At 40.5% G+C, this 21778-nt stretch overlaps 1 protein-coding gene across 4 annotated transcripts in view; it reads left to right on the top strand.

Annotated features, from left to right (window-relative positions):
• Positions 1 to 8809: 8809 nt before the first annotated feature.
• Positions 8810 to 21778, top strand: part of slc12a5b (solute carrier family 12 member 5b) — a 29679-nt gene continuing 16710 nt past the window's right edge. For 3 of the 4 annotated variants that reach the window (XM_019891695.1, XM_019891694.1, XM_019891696.1), the window contains exons 1-4: positions 8810 to 9154; positions 18757 to 18860; positions 18961 to 19101; positions 19228 to 19374. In XM_019891695.1, the coding sequence (XP_019747254.1) occupies positions 9097 to 9154; positions 18757 to 18860; positions 18961 to 19101; positions 19228 to 19374 (450 nt within the window). In that variant the 5' untranslated portion in view covers positions 8810 to 9096. The remainder of the gene's footprint in view (positions 9155 to 18756; positions 18861 to 18960; positions 19102 to 19227; positions 19375 to 21778) is intronic. The other variant, XM_019891697.1, reaches the window with a different exon arrangement.

The following is a 21778-nucleotide window of genomic DNA, read 5'->3' as shown; positions in this document are numbered from 1 at the left end:
ATGAGCTGATTATTTGAATCAGGTGTGTTGTAGCCATCGAAAACAGGTTGGATAGGGGCTCTCGAGGACCAGACTTGGCCACCGCTGAGTTGCAAGTGCAGCACCGTCTTTCCTCCTCGACTTCAAACAAGGTGACGTGTCATCTTTGTTGTCATCTACTGGTCACACTATAACATTACAACCACTTACACATACCAACGTTTCAAAAGGGAAATCATTTACATTATTTCCTTGTTTTTTTGTTCTTGAGTGAGTTAACCTATTTGTGAGTCAATGACAGTGAATTTCCCTTGAGCATGAGTACAGCATCGATCTCTATCGAACTAGGCTTCCCTTTCCTGATTCTTTTGCTTTTGCTTTGTTGTTTTTGGGATGTGGAAGGAAGTCAGAGTACACAGAGAAGACCCATACAAGCATCGTGGACAGCTTGCAAACATAGCAAGGCCCAAGACCACATTTGTACCCGGAACCTCAGAAGAAGAATATATAATTGAATAATTCCTCGCTGGACACCCTGGAGTCTTTTCCAGACTTGAAATATTAATCCTTCATGAGGCTATTAAAAAACTAAAGAGAAATGTTTTGCAGTGACAGTCTGCTATCGGGGAAAAATAAAACAATAACAAAAGTCTTTTCTGTCTTTTATCTACTCTTACTCTGTATCCAAGTTAACATCAAAGCACATGTAACCCTAATCATTCAACACATTTTACTCAAGACCAAAACAAATAGTGGAACGCGTTCAGCCAAGGATTTCCAGACTACAGCCTGGAGATCATTTGCAGCCTGCCACCTGTCGTATCGTCACAATATGGCACTTCAAGTAAACTCGGTTGTCACCAACCAGACGACGTCATCATGTTTAGAGGATTTGACTGCTAAAACAGGATTACACCATTTGACTTTTTTTTCTGATTAGAACTGCTTAAGGACTATGACTAAAGACCAAAAAGCATAAACTATTATGAATATTTTTAGGCTATAGTTATATCTCAGCAAAAGTGACATTGTGGAGTCATTGATTGTAGGAGATTGGTTTTATATTGCACTTATATTGAACTCTGTACAGTTCTTTTCTGAAACATTTATTTTGTGCAATGAAACACTTTGTTTTTTTCTTCCCCCAAATTTGCAGTCTACAGCAGCAAAATTGGGATTTTGCTGCTGTAGACTGCAAATTTCCCCAGTGTGGGACAAATAATGGTATCTTATCTTATCTTATCTTATCTTGAGGGCATGGGCAGCAACATGTTCTGAATAGTATCAAATAAGAAATGCATGTTAATAATGATGTTAGGTTCTTCAAAGCTACACTCCACAATGTGTTTGCACTGTATGTTTGCTCACTGTACAGTAAACATACAAAAGCACCCTGGGTTCATCTGCACTCTGATAGGGGCCAATATGAGCGATCCTTTTAAAAAAAAGATTAAAAAAAAATACAGAGATATTATTGCTCTATTCTGATTTACAGTTCAACACAGTTTAACAATGTTTTTATTTTTGTTGATGGACTCGTGTACCGTATGATTCAGACAGCCGGGAAGATGTGTTTGGTCAGTAGGGAGTGCAAGGGCACCGCCCTACCCCACGCTATGGTCACCGCATTACTTTTCTTGAAGACGAAAAATGAAAAACAAATTTTGAGAATAAAATACAAATATTCCAAAATATCTGTTTATTTATGTTAAAACAAGCAGAATTTAAAAAATACTATACAAGTACTGTGTAAATTGTTTCATTTTCATCTGTTTGTAAAAATCACATACTTCCGGTGTGGGGGTGCACATATCTTGACACATTGACTCTATTTGCGGTAGCTCCTCTTTTATGGAACAGATAGGGCCAAGGTGGGGCGCAACACCCATGTCACTTCCTGCACATAGCACTTTGCCGTTAGCGCAATCCCTGTTCAATGGCATGTCAACATCCAATTAATGACACAGTCCACTGCTGGAATGACTACAGTATTTATCTATGGTAATTCAGTTTTTACATTTGAAGGTAGGTTTACGAAGCGTGTTTGCCTTACTCTGATTCTGATTTTGGGTTGTTCTTACTGAATCATATTGAAGACATATACAGTCGAGTGGAGTTTAGCCATGCTTAATCATCACTGGTGTTTAGCCCAGTGTTTAAACATGCTCCAAAGCTTGTCTACTTCACTCCAGGAGAAAAGTCCACCATCCTGCAGACGGCATACCATCATGTGTGCCTAATCTATTGGGTAGTGATAATAAAATACAGATGCTTCTTTTTTGCTCCCTTTTTGTGAGTTGCGTCAAAGAATATTACAAGACATCAACATTGTACCCCATTGACTTTTTTTCAGACGAATCCGGCTAAAGAACATACTAGTGCATTCATGTATCATATTTAAAATGGTCCATTTTAAAATGACCATTATCATGAGCATGATACTATGAGTGAGAAGAAAATCCATCAACCATGCACAAATCATTCCCCTCAAAGTGCACTCTTTCTGGTTGTATAGATGAAGTCCAGATGTTGGAAATTACTCTCATCAGATGTTTGTAGGATGACTGATGACCGACGTGTATGCATAGCAACGATTTTTCTCAACTCGCAGCTCACAACAACATACTAAATATCAATAATGATGATGTTCCATCTTATACATTCAGCTAAAAAAATTCTCTTTTGACATTGCAAAGGTGAGACTGACATGAACTCCTAGATTTTTTTTAGTGCAAGTTGCTCCCATGCAAACGAACTAAGCTTGAACCCCACCATCTGTGATTGGCTCTTACACTTCCTAACTGGCAGGCTGAAGTCTGTCAAGATTGGTAACAGCATTTCAGGCAGCATCACCATAAACACAGGCACACTACAAGGATGCGTCCTCAGCCTCATCCCCAACTCATTGGTCATGCATGACAGTGAAGGAAACCTGTTCTAAATTGTCCCTCGGTTTGATTGTGAGCGTAGATGGTTGTTTGTCTATGTGTGCCCTGCGATTTGCTGGCAACCATTTCAGGGTGTACCCCACCTGTTGCCCGAAGACGGCTGGGATAGGCTACAACACGCCTGCCACCTTGATGAGGGTAAAACGGATCAGATAATGGATGGATGGACTACAGGATGGAGGTGGCCAGCGGAGGTGGGTCGTAACCTTTCCTCAAGTAACCTCTGGGATAAATTGTACTTGCCAGAATATTTTTGATGCAACATACTCTTACTTATACTTGAGTGTATATGTTAAAAAGTACTCATGGGAAAATGAAGCTTCAAAACTGCATCATGAACCAGTTGTTGTATTTGCTGACTCATCTAGAAGGCACTGTTGGTTCAAATAAAGGAGGTTTAAAGAAATGTATGAAAGTGTTTGAAAAAAACAGTTTCATAATGAGCTGTCGCTTGTGCCGAAATGTGGAAACTTCAGCCTACAAAAGCTCAACGTCTAACATGAAAAAGTTTATTGCAGTAAGTTGTAGCTATTCCTATTGCTGTTTACTTGTTTGGGCTGCTCATATGCCAACAGATTTATGGTCATATGTAGCCAAATTGTCAAATGTGTATCATTTGGGCTACCTACATGCTGAAGGCTGTCTCCTGCACAGACGTAAATACTGTCTCCGTGTGTGTGTGTGTGTGTGTGTGTGTGTGTGTGTGTGTGTGTGCATGTGCGTGTGTGTGTGTGTGTGTGTGTGTGTGTGAGTGGAATGTATTTACAAACACATTCCACTCACTAGATAGATAGCTAGATAGATAGATAGATAGATAGATAGATAGATAATAACAAATAATAGTCATCAAGTTGAGTTAGAATGACAATACAATCAAAAGTAATGGTTCGGTTGGTGACATTGCAAGGCGCAAATGAACGAGGCATCTTCACGTATACGGCCATGGCGTTGATGTCCTCAAGATAACCTCTACTGCACTTTTTCGTTGGTCGGCACGACTGCGTTAGCGCATCATTGGACACTCCCACGTGTTTACAAAAAAGTCTCCAAGCTCTTGTCCAATACGTAGTTAAACTTCAATGACTCTTGACATTTCCATATTTATTACTAATCTGACTTATTGCTTTTTAATGACTATTTTCATTATGGTGGGACTGATTACTCTTTAATGAGTATTTTTCAGTTATTTTGTTTTATTCTGAGAAATGCATTCTTGTAAAACCAGCGTCGAAGAAGAACAAATCTTCCATTCTCAAACAAGAATACCAATAAATTATTCATCACAGTCACACTGTTTCAAAAAATGTAGCCAAAAAATAAAGACTGTAATGGTAAATGAGTCCAATGTGGGAATAACGTGTATTCCGAGTAAATTATGGCCAGACATCGAGAGGCTTGTCTTTGGGTGTCGTGCTTGGAATTGAAATGAACACAGTTCTCATTTTCATAACATAACCTGCATGAGCCATCAATCTTCCCTCTTATTAGAATGTTTGCTGCCAATAATGACAAACACGAGAGAGCAGTTTTACAAGTTCTCAAGCAGTCAGTTCTGGTTGATAGATGCCTTGACCTAACGCAACGCATAAACAGTGACAGTGGCAGACGTTTTCAGCCTTTGGTTAGAACACACATGGCGAACACATGTGCCTGACGCTCCCAAGGTTCTCCCTTTTAATCTCAATCTATGGCCTTCCATGTGTATGATTTGCATGTTCTCCATGTGCTTGTGTGAGTTCATCAGATTCACCAAATTTGCATGCGTGAACGTCATTGTGAATGGTTGTCTGCCGATGCCAGCAATGGGCAACTTAAACAGGGGGCCATCATTTTTTTTACCCGTGGTACTAGGGGGCCAGAAAGAATCACACGGTTCCTAATCAGGTGTGTGACAAAAAGGACATTTTTTTGTTTGTTTGTTTTGCAAGAGAGCCCTTTGCACCAGAAAAACACATTTACAGTCTATGGTTATTTTGTTGTTTACTTCAAAGTATCTGTTTTGGGGTTAAGTTAGAGGATCTTTTTTATTCATGCATTGAAATACTGTATATTAAGCACATGTATTATGCACATATGCACGTATTGAGTCCATATTTAACATAACATCTGGTTAGGAAGTGCCTGGTCCTACGTGGGCCGCCCAATAGCACTGATGAAAAATGATGGCCCACTCCAGCATTCAAGCTGTTGCAATTTTCATTTATTAATTCAGGGATGGGCAACTGCAATGCTGGAGGAGGCCACATTAAGTGGAAACATTTGCTCTACGAGTGTCCATATTTTGAACCCCCTTGAAATAAATCAAAATGCTGGTGGTTAATGGAACTGAAAACAAGCTTCCTAAAGCGTCAGTTACCCCAAATGTTTAATATGACAATGAAAAGAAAATATACGTGAGCCAAAAGCACACCAAAAGAGGAGTTTTATTATTCTGCTGCAATTTCACGATGACTGAGTGATTCCGGTGAGAACAAAAGGCACTTTCAAGCGACATAAATGTTGCTGTTCATTCAACATGTTTTTCAGGTGTGACAATTATGGTTAAATGTCTGCAAGCTGCCAGAGGAACCGCATCATCATCACATACTGCTCTCGTATGTGTGTTTGATCAGGAAAAAGAAAAAGTGGATTTTAGCCCAATGCTCCATGGCCTTAATCTGCCGGATTAGTGCATCAGAAACTTCACTGTGGTGTTTTTATATTCTTCATTCCATGGCATCTGTGTGAGTCAAACAGCTTTTGCAGCTTCCTTAATGTCATTCTATGTGTGCACGTTGCACGTGTTGCAAATGCCTTTAAACCAGCACAGGTGGGATTGATCGTATGAACAGCAACATCCTCGGCCACATGTGTACCAGACAAGATGAAGGGAGGTGCGCGCTGGTTAAGAGCTAAAGCGGCTTGGCCTAGATGAACAGGGGATCTCGGGCTCTCTGCCAATCAAAGCCCGAGCCAATAACTCACTCTTGCTGAAATACTGAGGAGACCATGAGCTTGGCCGCACGCATAGTTGATGTACAGTGCCTGTCTGAATTTTTTTCCCCCTATCAAACATATTTGGAATGCAATATAACAATTTTTTTTTTTTTTTTCACGCAGCACAGAGGACGGCCGGTTAGCACATCCGCCTCATAGTCCGGAGGTCCGTGTTTCGATTCCAGGCACTGGCCTTTCGGTGTTCTCCCCGCATTTTCCCCGTGCTTGTGTGGGTTTCCTTCCACATTCCAATGGGACATAGGATAAGATGTTCGGACAATGGCTGGATGTTTTTTTCACTCCATGTTCTTATGGGTGAATGCAAAAATAATTAAATCAAATCAAAGTCGGCGGCTCGGTGGGCCGGTGGGTAGCGCGTCGACTTCACAGTGCAGAGGTCGTGGGCTCGATCCCGGCTCCGGCCTTCCTGTGTGGAGTTTGCATGCTTTCCCCGGGCCTGCGTGGGTTTTCTCCGGGTACTCCGGTTTCCTCCCACATTCCAAAAACATGCACGGCAGGCTGATTGAACACTCAAAATTGTCCCTCGGTTTGAGTGTGAGCGCGGATGGTTGTTCGTCTCTCTGTGCCCTGCGGTTGGCTGGCAACCGGTCCAGGGTGTCCCCTGCCTACTGCCCGAAGACGGCTGGGATAGGCTCCAGCATCCACCGCGACCCTCGCGAGGAAAAAGCGGATAGGCAAATGGATGAATGGATGGATGGATTGCTGAAAAATAAAAGACACACCCCAAAGTCTTCCCATGGATGAATTGTTGGATTCAAGTGTCAAAAACATTTAATTTGTTCATCATCGTTGAAGTCTTTCCAGGAAATTAATCTTTCTCTGGTGAGTTGTTAGGATAAGCAGGAGTGAAAAGAGAATGAAAGATTTCAACTGGATTGTTTGTACAATTGCAAAGGAATGCTGCAAGAATCAAGATGCTTTCTCCCAGGATGATAATGATACATTGCACCCTGCTAACTGGAAGGCTTCGATAAATCTGTGCATGGGCGGAACAAAGTGGAAAACAACCAAGTATGTGAAAGAGGAGATGAAAAGTTACAAATACGGTGTATGTTTCAATCGTGGCAAGTTGACGTTTGTTGTTCCACTCCGGTCCTGTAAGTGACAGCGGTGCTAATGCTCATTGGTGGGTGACATCTGCCAAAGAAACTCATGGCAAAGACTGCCATGAATGTTCCCAATGATACAGATCAGAGGTGCAATGATTAATTGATTAATGGACAACTCATCAGTTAGCAAATAAATCAAGAACTGTTTTTGATCACCGATGAATCCTTTAGATACCTTTATTTTTATTTAAACTTGTTCAATGGTCAGAGTGTCATCTTCTCAATAGTACTTTGTAAATATTAGCGGATTTCTCCATGAAAGTGGACTTTGTGTTTCATCAAAGTTCTACAAGAAAACAATAATCAACTTTTTTGCCTACTTTCTCAATTGATATGGGCCAAAGCAATAATTGAATCATAATTTATTCATGTTTGCACTTCGTAAATTTGAAAAAATGTCATGTTTTGGAATAAAAGTGTGGAAATTAAAGCATTAAAGTTAAAATGTTTTTTTTAATACAATTTATGTTTCTTACCCTGTCCAATGACCAATTTTAGCCCGTTCCCACTGCAGTTGTTCCCGTGAATCAGCTTTGTGTTAGTGCGGTCTGGTGTGTTCATGTTGTCACAGAGGAGCAGGAGGACTTAATAATGTCGAGAACATCAGGAAGGACCAAGGTGGGAGGTCATTGAGGATAATGTCAACATGGACAACTGCCAAAACTAAGAGATCATCTCACCACCACGGAAATGGCTGCACAGTTCACTGTGATGTAACACACAAATGCTAATGGGGAAAAGGCTTAGGGTTTTCATCTTTCATCCATTTAATGTGCACTGTGTTTTGGCCGTGCTATGTTGATCACGAGGCCTGTGGCTTAAAGGGACACTTTTGATGATCAACGAACCTCTATTAGAAAAATGTGAAGTCAAAAAATCCCCCAAAAAAAAACACCTGCACTTCACCATCGAGCTTCTCTACCAGGTCTATCGTATTTTGACATTAATGGCGAGAAGACAAATTGTAGACAAGGTTTAAGTCAACTCCCCCACCCCTACCCCACCCACCCAGTTTTTTATTTCAAAGGGCATTTTTGTCCTCCATCTGGTTCGGAAGTACTTGGTTCTTTGTGGCCCCGCAGTGGCACTGGTAAAAAGTTGTGGCCCCCCACTCCAGCATTTAAATTGTACATTCGTGAATTTGATGATATGTTTGTATTTTGTTGTTTGGGAGACAATACTGAAGAAATAACATTTTATTACAATGTAAAGAGTACAGCTTGTGTACTGTAAGTATAAATGTACTGTACCGTAAAAATATCTAAACTGTACATCCCCGAGGTAAAACATCCAAATTGGGACCAAAGTGGCAATACACTATTTTGAAAACCATTTTTTCCCCCACAATGGCTTTAACCGTCTTGGGCATGGAGTTCACTGCACTGGCACGGGATTCCACTAGAATCCTCTTCCACACCTTGTGCTCCTCCAGCTTCTATATGAATTTTCCCCACTGATGCTTTGTAGGGTTTAGCTCTGGAGACATGCTTGGCCAGTCCAACACCATTACTCCCAGCTTCTTTGGTGTACTACTCATACACACAAAAGGCACTGCCTGCAGCCCTTCTGACAGACAATTGGTCAAGGTCGTGCACAGAAATATGAAAAGGGAGACATGAGGTGGGGTAAAAATAACAAATGAAAAGGATGCATAAGTAATGGCAAAAATGAATGGAATCTTTTCTGCCCTCGGAAAAGAACATCAAACGAGAAGTCTAATCCCCGTCTGATACCGCTCTCTAAGCGTCCCGTCCCCATGATGATGACATGGATGATGGTGCGTGAGGGAGCCAAAAGAGAGGACGGGAGGGAGAGGGATAATACCAGTTGTGAATGCATGAATGTAGTGCTTGGGCTTAAACTGACTTGAGGGCAAGTGGCGCACAGGAACACGGAGAGTGTATGTGTCATCAAGCTGGCCAACTCGCCCCACTTTGATCCCACTGCCCCTCAACCATCCTGCTGAACAGCAAGTAAAAGGGGATACATACCTGATTGTTACTATAAGCGCGGGATAAATTGTCGTGCACGCAGCCGAGTACACAGTTTGAAGAGGAGAGAGGATGCTTAACAACGTGACAACGGACTGCGAGGAAGGAGAGGGGAGCCCGAACAACCAGGGTGAGTGAGGGGGGTGAGAGTGTGAGGCTGATGAGAGTGCGCACATGTTCTTAATTAGAAGGAGAAAGGATGCTGTGGTCGCCTTTGTGGCTGGAGCCTGACAGACAGCGGTGTAGAGTGGCAAACTTTCAGAGGGGGATGTGTTTTCTTTGCAACCGCACATTTTCCTTGTTGGTTATTTTCAGAGCCAGTTCAATCCAGCAGAGGTTAAGCTTTTCAATGAATCCATGTCAAAGGAAAAAAAAACATCATGGTGTCATTCATCTCAGCAGTAAAAATGTCTTGCCAGATGCCAAAGACATTCCTTTAATAACAAAGCGTTTGTATACGGACAAAAGCAATTTATTAAATCCGAGCACTGAATGTCTTAGCAAACATCATGCTCAGTTTTAAATCACTGAATCAAACAATATGTGGCAGGGTGGTTATCACAGATGTCTCATAGCTTTGAGGTTGGTGATTTTAAATCTAGGCTCTGGCCTTCCTGTGTGGTGTTGACATGACCACCTCAAAACCTGTCGATCAGCTTTAACAGACAGCTGTGACGCAGTTGTGTTTTTTTTTTTAAATAGCTATCATTTATAAGCATAATGAAATGTCTTGGTAAAGTGGTTTATCCCATATTTAGTAAATTAAAATTCCAACAAAGTCCCTACATGCTTGTATGCTTCTGTATGTGGCCCACAGGAAAACATTTGGACTCCCCTCATGTCAACTGAAGCTTATAGAGTAAAATCTGAGGAGGTGACACAGTAAATTGCTTGAAGCAGTATAAATGTCCACATTTGTTTTTGTCAAGTGGCAAATGACCTGGTCATGAGTGGAAGCACATCACACCAGGTGCATTGACATGGAGTGGATTGTGATCGCTACGTAGGAGTCACACATGATGAATCCTGGAAAGGAGCTCACACTTGATTCTTGCATCCATTCCTGAGTAAAAGAAGTAGGCAAGATAACAAGTCTAGATAGGTCCCACGAGAGGCCTTGTGTTCACTGGTGAATAATTGCGATTAATAAGATGGAGTGACTGCAAGGTTAAGTGAGCAATTTGGCATCGCCGAATCAACGGCGGTTCAACAATGTACTGTCCAACATTCAAGTTCTTGTGATTGTGACTTTCCCTTTAATTGCATTGCTATGCAATACCACATTGACCAAAGCATACACCCACCCGTTATACAAAATAACATTCCAATTTATCGATTTGAATGCTCGTCACAAGATACTTGTGGTACAGTGAATACCCAAAGTCTGAAAACCCTTGTTCAAATACCTGTTTTGTGTGGTTTTGGAAAAAAAAAAAAAAAAAAAACACACACAAAGATGAATCGTTTCAAAATGTTTTACACCATAAAGGGTAAATCGGAACAACTGCTGTCTTGATGAAGCCTGAACGTTTTAGTGCTAACACTGTGATAGAGAAATCTATGAACAAAATTGTATCATGTTTAAAGTTTCGGTTAATTTGGGCATGTCTGGACATACTCAGCGCAGATGTGTCGGCCGTTTGGGCGGAGGGCCTTTTCTTGAGTAATCACGTCAAAGCAAGGGGGGGTGAACAGATGGAAGAAGGCTAGATTCAATCACAGAGTGGGAATAAACAAATTGGGAACAAAGAGTTGTTGAATACCAAAAGACAGTTTGGGAACAGCTGTCGCGCCCAGGTGGACATTTGTCATCAGCAAAGTCTGTGACTTGTGTATTCGGGTAGATCAGATCACTACCGAGGGGCCGGACCGGGGGGCGCGGTATGCAAATCTCGGGGGCAGTGTCTTTCTTGTATTTTGCAATAAAAGTTCGAACCGGCGGAGAGGGAGCCGAGGGTGTGATCATCGGAGCAACTACCGTCGTTCGCTCTCAGAGATCCCCTCCCGCCGATATTGAAGACAATTTTCCTGTGTGCCGAGTCATTTCTTGAACTTTGTCCGAGAAAATCTCTGCCACACTGACAGCTATTTGGAACTGTTCATCATTCCCTCCACTCAACACTTCCAACTGAGGAAAAATAGCTCCAATGCGTGCTGTTGTCACCACGAGATCTAGTTTCCCATAGCAGTCATTGTGAGCAGGAACATTCAGGCTACTTACTACAAGGTCAAAAGAGGTCAGGAAAAGCCCACTAGAACGACTGTAATTCATTTGGGGTTAATCAAACGCACTTGAAATGGTGCCAGGTGTGCGCTAATGCCCATTTAGCATGTGATTGGTTCAATCTGGACACAGCAGGTGTGCACAGTTATACAACCACATTCTCTCAAATATTTTAACGTCCCTTCTCTTAATTTTAATTCAACTGAGTTGGAAGGTCAAAGTCTATATTAATGGTGGAACAGGTTTTTAAATGATTTATTTTGACCTCATTTTTTTATATCACATAAACCTCCCATTTGGGGATTGTTGTGCAGTCATCAGATCGGTACAAGTAGTGGTCAATTTTCCTGCCTTAGGTTCTTTTCCTTTCTTTCTTTCTTTCTTTCTTTCTTTTTTTTTTATAAATGTCATTCAATGATTGTGTATTGGCCACTGGAGATGATTCACGACATAATACATTAATGCATCAAGGTCAAACTAAGTTGAAATTGTTTTGTATTGATAATAGCCATTGTCATAGATAAGTCATCGATCTGGATGCACTTGAATCAAGCATTCAAGATTGTACGGGCTCATATTTTTCAAACATAAAGAACAACAATGAAAATGTTTTATGCTCAAGTATGACTTTTCAATGCAGCAAAGTACATCGTAATCACTTCAGTGTTGACAAAGTGGCGAAATTCAATATGGTGAAGTGGAGGCCAAGGCAGGTGAACCAATAAAAAAAATCCAGATGTTAACACAAAAGAAAACCAAGTCGCAGACTGAACATCACCACTGCAAAACCCACCCTTCAACAAAAGCACAGATCTGAACAAAACCAACCTCAATGAAACATTTGTTGGAGCATGCTATTACACTAATAGTGCTGCAGTTGATTAACATATTTACATTAGTGGATTAGTGATTTTTCAAGAGGTTCAAAGTACTCCAAATCATCTGGAGCAGCTTGTGGAAGGGGGCAAAGGTCATTTCAATCACAAATATTTGTCAGCATTTATATAAGAGCATAAAATGGCACCATGTGTGCGTAATGTAGGGTCGTGGGTGAGGCTTTGTGACTGCGTTATGCAAGGGAAGCACATGGGTACTACAAATGAAAAATGAATTGAAAATCTAAAAAAATCATGCGTTCAAAGTTTTGATAAACTGAAACTAACTTGCGTGACACATTACAAGTGTATATGATGAACAAATGTTGATACACACAGAAAAAGCAAATGTTTGGTGTTTCCTCACCTGTGTGTAGTAGCAGCATGTGTCTATGAGCTGGATGACAAAAATGATGACATCAAAGTGCTTGAGTGACATTGATGGTCTTGAACCGTTCCCCTGGATTCAACTGTGATTGGCCCAAGAAGGGAAACATTGGTCCCTCTAAAAATTGAGGGAAAACTGTCAGTCTGTGTTCAACAATGCTGAGGGATTTTTTTCTTTGAAGGTGGTTTAAATTTAAGCTCCTGCCTGAACTTGAAACATACACAGGCAGATGCGATGATCTAATCCACTCGCCAGATGTCACAAGCCTATCCGCAGGCATGTGAAAAGGAGACCATTTCCCTGATTGCCCATACGTTAAAGGCAAAGTCAACCCAAAAAATGTCCTTCCAGTAATATGTTCTATGCGCCTCCATGTGTCTAAACACAGCATTCTGATTAATATTGCGTTTGTGAAATATGAGTTAAATAGCTTCAGAAAACAGGTGAGCTGTGATTTCTCGCTACCTGAGCCCTGAGCAACTGTGAAGTAATTTTCAGTCGACAGAAAGTGGCATAACCCCCCCAAGATGGCTAAAAAAGGATGGATTTTACTGCTTAACTCATATCCCACCAACGCAATATTAATCAGAATGCCGTGTTTCGACTAGCAGGGCTACATAGAACATATTATTGTTAAGATAATGTTGACTTCCCCTTTTATGCAGCCTGAAATAATTTTTATGAATGAGAAAAAGTCATATGAAATGGTCACTGAATGTGGCTTGGTGATGGGTGGCTCAAAGGTTTTTAGAATCTATAATCAAGAACACCTAATTTAATAAAACATTATGGTTACCTTTTTTGTTGTTGTAATTCAAATGTATTAACAGTGTTGCCTTGAGATACAAATGAAATGACTTACACGAGATATGAGCCATTGCTTGGCCACTCATATCACTTCACAACAAGCACTTTGATGAATAATGTCTTCAAAAAAAGAGGCTTCAAGCTCTTCGCCACCACTCACAGTTCACGTTTACTGTCAAACAAAACATACAACAGTGAGAATTACATATTGTGTATTTGATACAACAACATATATTTGCCTTAGGAAAGTCAATTTAGTTTCATGCTAACTAACAATGCTAAACACAAGAAACGGGCTAACAAATACTGTACAGGTAGCATCTGTGTCCCGGTGTGAGAACGTTTAAGAAATGGATTTGAACCCTCCGTGTGGACTAACACATGTAGACAGAAAATGTAATAATACTCGCAGGCATATTTTCTTTACCCTCGGCAATAAATGACAAAGATTAATGCTGTTTACTAAATCGGTGTGACTGTCTCCAGGTAAATATTTGTGTATGTCTGTATTATAAGGCGCAATAGCATACGGTGCTATTTTCAAGAAAACACATGACAATTTTTTTGTTTTTCGTGAGGCTAAAAGGGGGAAGTATGGTGTGAGTTGGGTTTTTTTTTGTTTGTTTTTTGTTTTTTTTTGTTTCAAGCGTGGTCAAGGAATGAGTCAAACTCATATCTCAAGGCTCCATCAAATGGCAAATTATGTCAACGTAATTTTTCATAAATATTCAATTTGGACCACAGCGATAGAGATCGAGAGAGAGAGAGAGAGAGAGAGAGAGAGAGAGAGAGAGAGAGAGAGGTTTCTTTGGGCAAAAATGTATCATGATGACAAATGTATCAGATCTTTTTTTTCCTTCCATCCTGGTGTTTCGCCCTCAACGTTGTACCTCAGGAATGTGAAGGATAGCCAAGGTGGTGTTTCATCAGGGAGTGTGGCAAGGATAAATCCTGTCAGTGATGGTCAGTAATCCTCATAATGTGTTTTAGTGCCTCTTCAATGAGTCCACTTGAATGCAGAGTGTGTCACATCGTGATTTTAATCTATACAGAGCAAGTATAGGTCAGAATGTCAAAGTTGGATTACAGTGGTCTTGACATATTCTCCTCATTTATACAAATCCAATTCATTTTCTGGATTATGGATTAAAATGTGCATCATGCTGGATCTGTACTTAACACATTTCTTATACAGTTCTGAGGTTCTGGGTTTGAATCTTTGCTCCAGCCTCCCTGTGACGGGAATTGGAAGTTTTCATTTTCTCCGGTTACTCACGTTTTCTTCCCACATGCCAAAAACATTCATGTTAGGTGAAGTCAAGTTTTTCAATTGTGCTCAGGTGTGAATGTGAGTGAGGTTTGTTGGTTTGATTATGCTGTTCAAGTGATTGGCTGGTAACCGTCAGTATTTAGTGGACTACTGGGAAGGACCCTACTAGACCTTCACCAAGACAAAGCAGTGCTCACTAAAATAGAGAAATGCTGAATATTTTGAGATTTCTCGCAAGATAAAATGGTTCTACTGCTTTTTTTGCTTGACAGTCCATCTGCTTAGTGATGCTGCCCTAGCCTCTTGTTCGCAGACATTTTTTTCCCATCTGAGCTGTATCATTAACATAATATAGGAATATAAAACATTCATTTTATTTTATTGAAACAATCAAATGGCTTTATGTGCAAATTTCCTGTAGATTTGCTTCAAATTAAGGCTGGATGTGGATATGCGCCATGGCCGTAAAAGAGGAAAAATTCACAGTGTTTACCTTGTCATTGTGAGCCAGAAATCATGTTTACTTCTGTGTTGTCACTTGTGTTTCTGAGCCGGTATGTGTCACTCAAGTGGAAGTATTGTAAACACACTTTGGAAATACTGTACATTTGCAGTCACAGCTTCTGCTTGCTCATATTAATGACTAAGTCATTCACAAGTCATTGGGATCACCCAGCTGAGAATGTTTGTCTGCGATCCAGAAGGAGAGCAATGAGAAGTGACAGAGATTTCATTTAATCCTTCGACTAAGCTACAACAACACCCAGTCCTCTTAGACGAGATAGTTGGAAATACAGTTTAGCGTGTATTGGCTTCAAGTTAGAATCTGGCATATCAGTGGTTTCCGTTGCAAAACAATATTGTCTCTATTGAGAAACCTCAGGACCTGCTTGTTGAAATTAATGTAGGAAATGAATTGTTTGTGAATAATTTCTCAAAACCCTGTGGATGGAGTTTTCACTAACGATGCTCAGAAAACGTGGAAGGATTTGTGTTAGCTGTTGAATGTCACTGATGGTGTGATGGTAGACTCACATGTTGAGCATGAGTTCAGTTCTTACTCAGTGAAGGGCATGCTGTCAATATGTGTCCTGGGATTGACTGGCACCCACTTTGGGGTGTAGCCCACCTTTCGCTTGAAGTCCTCTGAGATAACTCCAGCTCTCTGTCACTGGATAAATGGAGTAGAAAATGGATGGATGGATATTTGCTGGTGATTCTTTGTTTAATTTTTCAGGCAAATGCAATAGTTGCGGTCCAAGCACCTCAAAAATTTGTTGATGCTTGTTATCATGAATCACAAGATCACATTGGGTACAGACTGAGAAGATGATGGGATAAGGTTTTCTAAAACAGCAAAACAATACCATGTTTGGATTGATCTTAATCTCCAAAATATATGGCTCCATTATGTTGTTTCTTTATGACTTCATTCATTCATTTATCTGAACTGAGGGTGTTGGTCACAACTTGACAACTGATTTTATGACAGACAAAATGCCAGAGGTGAGTAATTTACAAACTTTTGCTGGTCCGTCATTCGTCTTTCGTCAGCGGCTTAGGCACCCATCTGTCATTGTCAGTCCGTCGTTATTTCAAGCTGAATCAAACTGTAATTGTCAGTCGTTCAGTCCATCATGTTACTTTAACGGAATTTCCATCATCGCTTCCGCCAGTAAATCTCACCGGTCCACCAGTCCGTCTATTGTCAGTCCGCCAATCTATTGAACTGTTAAGCACACTAGAGGCAGGCTGGTGGCTGCCTGCCACTGTTTTAACTCCTAAAACCCCAAAAAGTTTTAATTTTGTTTGTTGTCAGCAAAACGGGCATCTGTTACTGATGGCCTCGGAATGCCCAAACCCGCAAATTTCAATGTACCGGTACCTGTATTGAAATAGTTTGAATTACTGGTAATGTTACATTTATGTTTGGATCAATGAAGTGATAGCCGGAGTGCAAATTCGTGCACCAAATGTTTTCCATTCATCCGTTTTTCACGATGCTGTCAGCGGCCAAGGCCAAATTTGTAAATGTAGCCTTATCCTCTACAGGGCTGAAACTGATCCCAGCTGAGGGTGCAGCTGTGCAGACACCATGTCCTAGTAGCCAATCAGTTAAATCAGTCAGACCAATATTCGCCTACACCAGAGATCACCAGTATGGTGCCTGGGGCGATTTGATACCTCAGATAATTTGATCAAACGTGTTATTTCAGAAGTGTGTTTTAAACTGGGAGAACTTTGCATTAATCACTGCCAAAAGACATGCTGTTGTGCTCAGTTTTAGACAGACATTGGGTACCCCTGCCCTACACCATCAGTGATTTGGACCAAATGTTTTGCTTCGTGTAATATAATGTGGTGTGTGTGTGTGTGTGTGTGTGTGTGTGTGTGTGTGTGTGTGTGTGTGTGTGTGTGTGTGTGTGTGTGCGTGTGTGTGCGTGTGTTAAATATGGTTTGACAAGAGACCTGAGAATGTCCTTTGGACGAAGTAACAGTCTACACAGAATATTCAAATCTTTCTATAGGTGTACATAATAATCCAGTTTTTCTCGGTATAATTGACCACGACAGAAAGCCACATAAATCAGTGTCAACTCCGCTTAGAGGAGACACGGATGGTATTAATACAAATCTTCATTTACAGGAGGCGAGGTTAAAATAGAGGAGGTAATTGTGGGACTGATGTAATTGATGTAATTCAAGTTCACTCGCTCACTTATGCAGCTGATTAGTGCATTTTGCTCACATGCAGATGTTGAATTCAGCCTTCGTCCAGCAGCTGCGGGATAATCCCCTTGAGCCTACGTTCTATTAAGCTTTTAAAAGCTGGAATAAACTGTCCATTTTATAATAACCGTGTCACATGGAGGGTACAAATCTGCCTCACATTTCAAGTTTCAGGATGCAGTATCATTTAACAGTGTTTTGGTGCCGTTGTTAAATCCAGCTTCTTTCATCTTAGGCAGCTGGCTAAAATAAAACCTCTCCGTTCTCATGAGCACCTTGAGACAGTAATTCATGTCTTCATCACATCTCGGCTCGATTACTGCAATGCACTTTACTTTGGAGTCAGCCAATCCTCCATTAAGCGTCTCCAGCTGGTCCAGAATGCTGCTGCTCGCCTCTTGACTGGTATTCATAAGAGGGAGCATATAACTCCTACTCTGGCATCCCTTCACTGGCTCCCTATACACTTTAGAGTTCTTTTTAAGATTCTATTATTTGTTTTCAAATCTTTAAATGACCTCGCACCACCTTACCTCTCTGAGCTCATCCGGCCCGACACACCTGCCCGGCGCCTCAGGTCTGCGAACCAGACATTATTAGAAGTACCAAGAACTAAACGGAGGCTCAGAGGGGGTCGAGCCTTTTCCGTTGCTGGTCCCTCTCTCTGGAATGACCTCCCACTGAACATTCAGCAAGCCCCCTCGCTGCCCATGTTTAAAACCCGCCTGAAAACTCACTTGTATTCTTTGGCATTTGACTCAGCATGACTCCAGACTTGATCTTAGTTTTACTGTTTGGTACTTTGTACCGTCTTTGTTACTGATTTATTGCTTTATTGTTGTATATATATGATAGTTGCTCCATGTACAGCACTTTGTATGCAGCGATGGCTGTTTGAAAGTGCTCTATAAGTACAGTTGAGTTGAGTTAGTTGAGTTTAGAATGTTATATATAAGATCTGTAATAGGTATTTTTTAGGATCAACTTTCAGGGCTTACGGTACGAGTACCACAGTGGGTACTTGAAGAAGACACTTCAGGAGATACTTGAGATTTAAAAATAAATAAATAAATAAATAAGTTGGAAAAGTTGTGTCAATGCGGAAAAAAAAAATTGCATGAAATACAACCTAGATTATTCTATACAATAACGTCCAGTCAGATTTCCACACTCATAAATGATATAAATATAATTAGGTCAGCCAGTGGCAAATAAAATCAAATTGAGTACTGCGAGTAGTGCCAGACTCTGAGCCAGCCAGACTCCTTCTCTCACAGCTGACGAATCACTTGAGGTCACTCGACCTTTGCGCCAGATGACAGGCTTCTAACCCCACAACCTGAGCAAAGTTGTACACTGACAGACAAAATCTTAGAGTAACATAATGATCAAAATTCCTACATTTAAACACATTTTTGGAACTTGATTGGTGTGTCAGGTGATGGAAACCCCAAGGAGAGCAGTCCTTTCATCAACAGCTGTGCCTCTAGTGATGTGGAGAAGAGCCAGCAGTATGATGGCAAGAACATGGCCCTGTTTGAGGTCAGAGAGATATCTTTTTCCTCCTCAATGAGTACTCTGAGAACACAAAATGATAGCAATGCATGTGTGTGTGTGTCTGTGTGTGCATATACGCTTGCAGGAAGAGATGGATACCAGTCCGATGGTGTCCTCTTTGCTCAGCAGCCTTGCCAACTACTCCAACCTGCCAACAGGGAGCAAAGAGCATGAGGAGGCTGAGAACAATGAGGAGGGTGCACGTCCATCTAAAAAAGCCATCAAGGTAGGGAAGTGAATGGGAACCACATTACAAATCTCAAATTCCAAAATTGGAAGTCAAGAAAATCTTTTATATTTTATCATTATTAAATATTTACTTTTTACATTGTTCCCATTTTGTGTTTGTCAGGCTCCACAACTGGGAACACTGATGGGTGTTTACTTGCCATGTATTCAGAATATTTTTGGTGTGATCCTCTTCTTGCGTATGACCTGGATGGTCGGGATTGGAGGCGTCCTTGGGTCCTTCATTATTGTCTTCATGTGTTGCTCCACAGTGAGTAGACGTGCATATCGATTAGGGTTAGGGCTTTGGTTAGGGTTAGGCCAGGGTAACCCATTCATTACTAACCAGTGTACCAAAATCAGCCAAGTTCACTGTATTGGTTGAAAATGTATTTTTTCTTGAGTTGAAAGAATGCTTTTTGTTATTTATCAGCAATGCCAGTGACTTACAATCAAAGGCAGAACAAGTCGCGCTTTTCTTGTATATCCACCTATTGCTATTCATCCAACAAAAAAAGCTAATATATATATATATATACCACCCATGCGGACACACACACACACACACACATACACAAACACACAGACCTGTACATACACTTTGTGATATTTTTGTTTGGTGGTTTGCTGCAAGATTTGTCAAATGTAAAACGTGTCTTGTCTCAATACTGCTTTGGAAACACTGCTTGATGCAATGTTGGTAATACATGTTAAGTTTGAACAGATCTTTTTGAATTTATAACAGTACCAAGTAGTCTGTACGAGATGATGTTTTAGGTGACTAAACCACAATGCTGTTACAATACAAACAGGAGGGCATGATTAGAATGTGCATCATCCGGAGGCTGAAGGTAACCTTGTAAATTCTGATGTAAAATATTTAGCCACAAAACCCAACAACATCGCCATGGCCTTATTCTACTTTGTATCTTTGGCATGCTGGTGCAGCAAAAAGTGGTACAAAACATACAGCTATAAATGTGAGTAAAATGAACATTTTTTTAAAATTCTATCAAAACAAAACAAAACAACATGATTCCCAAATTCCAAATGCAAATACTGTCGCTTAAATCAATTATTTGCAGAAAAGGAAAAATGGTCTAGATACCAAAAAAAAAAAAAGGTTGTGGGGTTTTTTTTTTTGTTGTTTTATTTTGGTTTTGGTCTCTACATTTTTTCAATACCCGTATATAGTAGCTGCACAATGTATTCATGGCTTTTGACAAGTATTGTATAGTATGTTGTATTCCAACAAAAACCCAGCATAATACTGGAGTCTGCCGTGTAAACTGGCAACCAATTCAAAGATTCTTGCCCACTTCACCATGCCCACAAGCAGTCAGAAGGGTGACTGCGTGTTTACTGAACCAGGTTACCACTGTGGCTCATTGGGTATTATGGCAATATAGCTGAGCATTTCCTGAAATTTCACTCAAATCCGGGCTATCCAATGAAACCGTCAGAAAAGAATGTCTCCCACACTGTCTGCAGTGGTTACAAATGGATTTATTGGGAATTACGAGAGCAAATTCAAGTCACATATTTTCTGTTATGAGTTACCAGTCAGCATACAATATCCTTATTATATAAATGAACAGAGTAGGCTAGAGGACAGATAGGCTACTGTGTAGTTGGTGAATTGCAATTTCCCAAGCAGAGAAAATCACGCAGGGAAAAAATTCTATTCATTTTGATGATTAAGAAGTATTAAATGGCGTAAAAATAATATTTAATATATGTTCGACATTTTTTTAAATGTTTAACAAAGTTAAATGTGTAAATGCTGTTTCTGGTTCATACCATTTTCCTTCAAAGCAAATATTTGTTTAAGAGCCCTAATTTCAATGAAGTGGAGACAGTGTATGAAATGTAAATCAAAAAATAGAACCTGGATTCAATTCAGTACAATATAAAGATATCTATCAATCTAGCTAAGCTAGCTAGTGTCATGTTTTGCATGGTGGTAGTTGTTGGGAGGACCCCAAAAGCAGGGAGGCAGGGAGGAGCAGGGTGGATTGACCAAAATGTATTTAACAAAAAATGTAAACAGGAATACGCTGGAGAAACCAACTCAAAAAACTCATTCAAACAAGTCCAGAAAAACTACAAGAAATCAAAGTAGCAAAAACCTAAAACAGAAAACAAAACATGACACGTGCACAGAGACACACAATGATCCAACACTGACTGTTCGGGCAGTGAGTCCTTTTAACCACACACTAATGAAACAATGACCAACAGGTGTGCCACTGCAGGAGGAGCCCTACAGTGCCACCTGTTGGTCACAAACAGAACCACCCTAACAGCTAGCCCGCTATATTTTCCATTTTTCACAGAAAACTAGTATAAAAACGCAACATCATTAACCAATCAACCAAACAAACAAACAAATGATATATTATATTACAAAGACAGACAATATCAAACAGGACTGGAAAAGTTCAGCATAAAAAAAAAAAAAAAAACATTTGGTGCATTCCATGGGTAAATAGCCTAATTTGAAAGTGGTGAGTACCATGATTGGGTTAAAAAGGAGTACCCTCAGTTTTTCAAAAGCAGAGCTGGGGCAATGTTAACCACTTTGTGAACAAAGGCATGAGCAAATAGTCCAACGTCCAATCGCAAGCAATTTAGGGGGTTCATCATATAAGGTCCACAATATCATCAAAATATTC

Source organism: Hippocampus comes, unplaced genomic scaffold, assembly GCF_001891065.2.
Source record: "Hippocampus comes isolate QL1 unplaced genomic scaffold, H_comes_QL1_v1.1 scaffold174, whole genome shotgun sequence".
NCBI classification, from domain to species: domain Eukaryota; kingdom Metazoa; phylum Chordata; class Actinopteri; order Syngnathiformes; family Syngnathidae; genus Hippocampus; species Hippocampus comes.
This window is presented reverse-complemented; position numbering and strand designations above follow the sequence as displayed.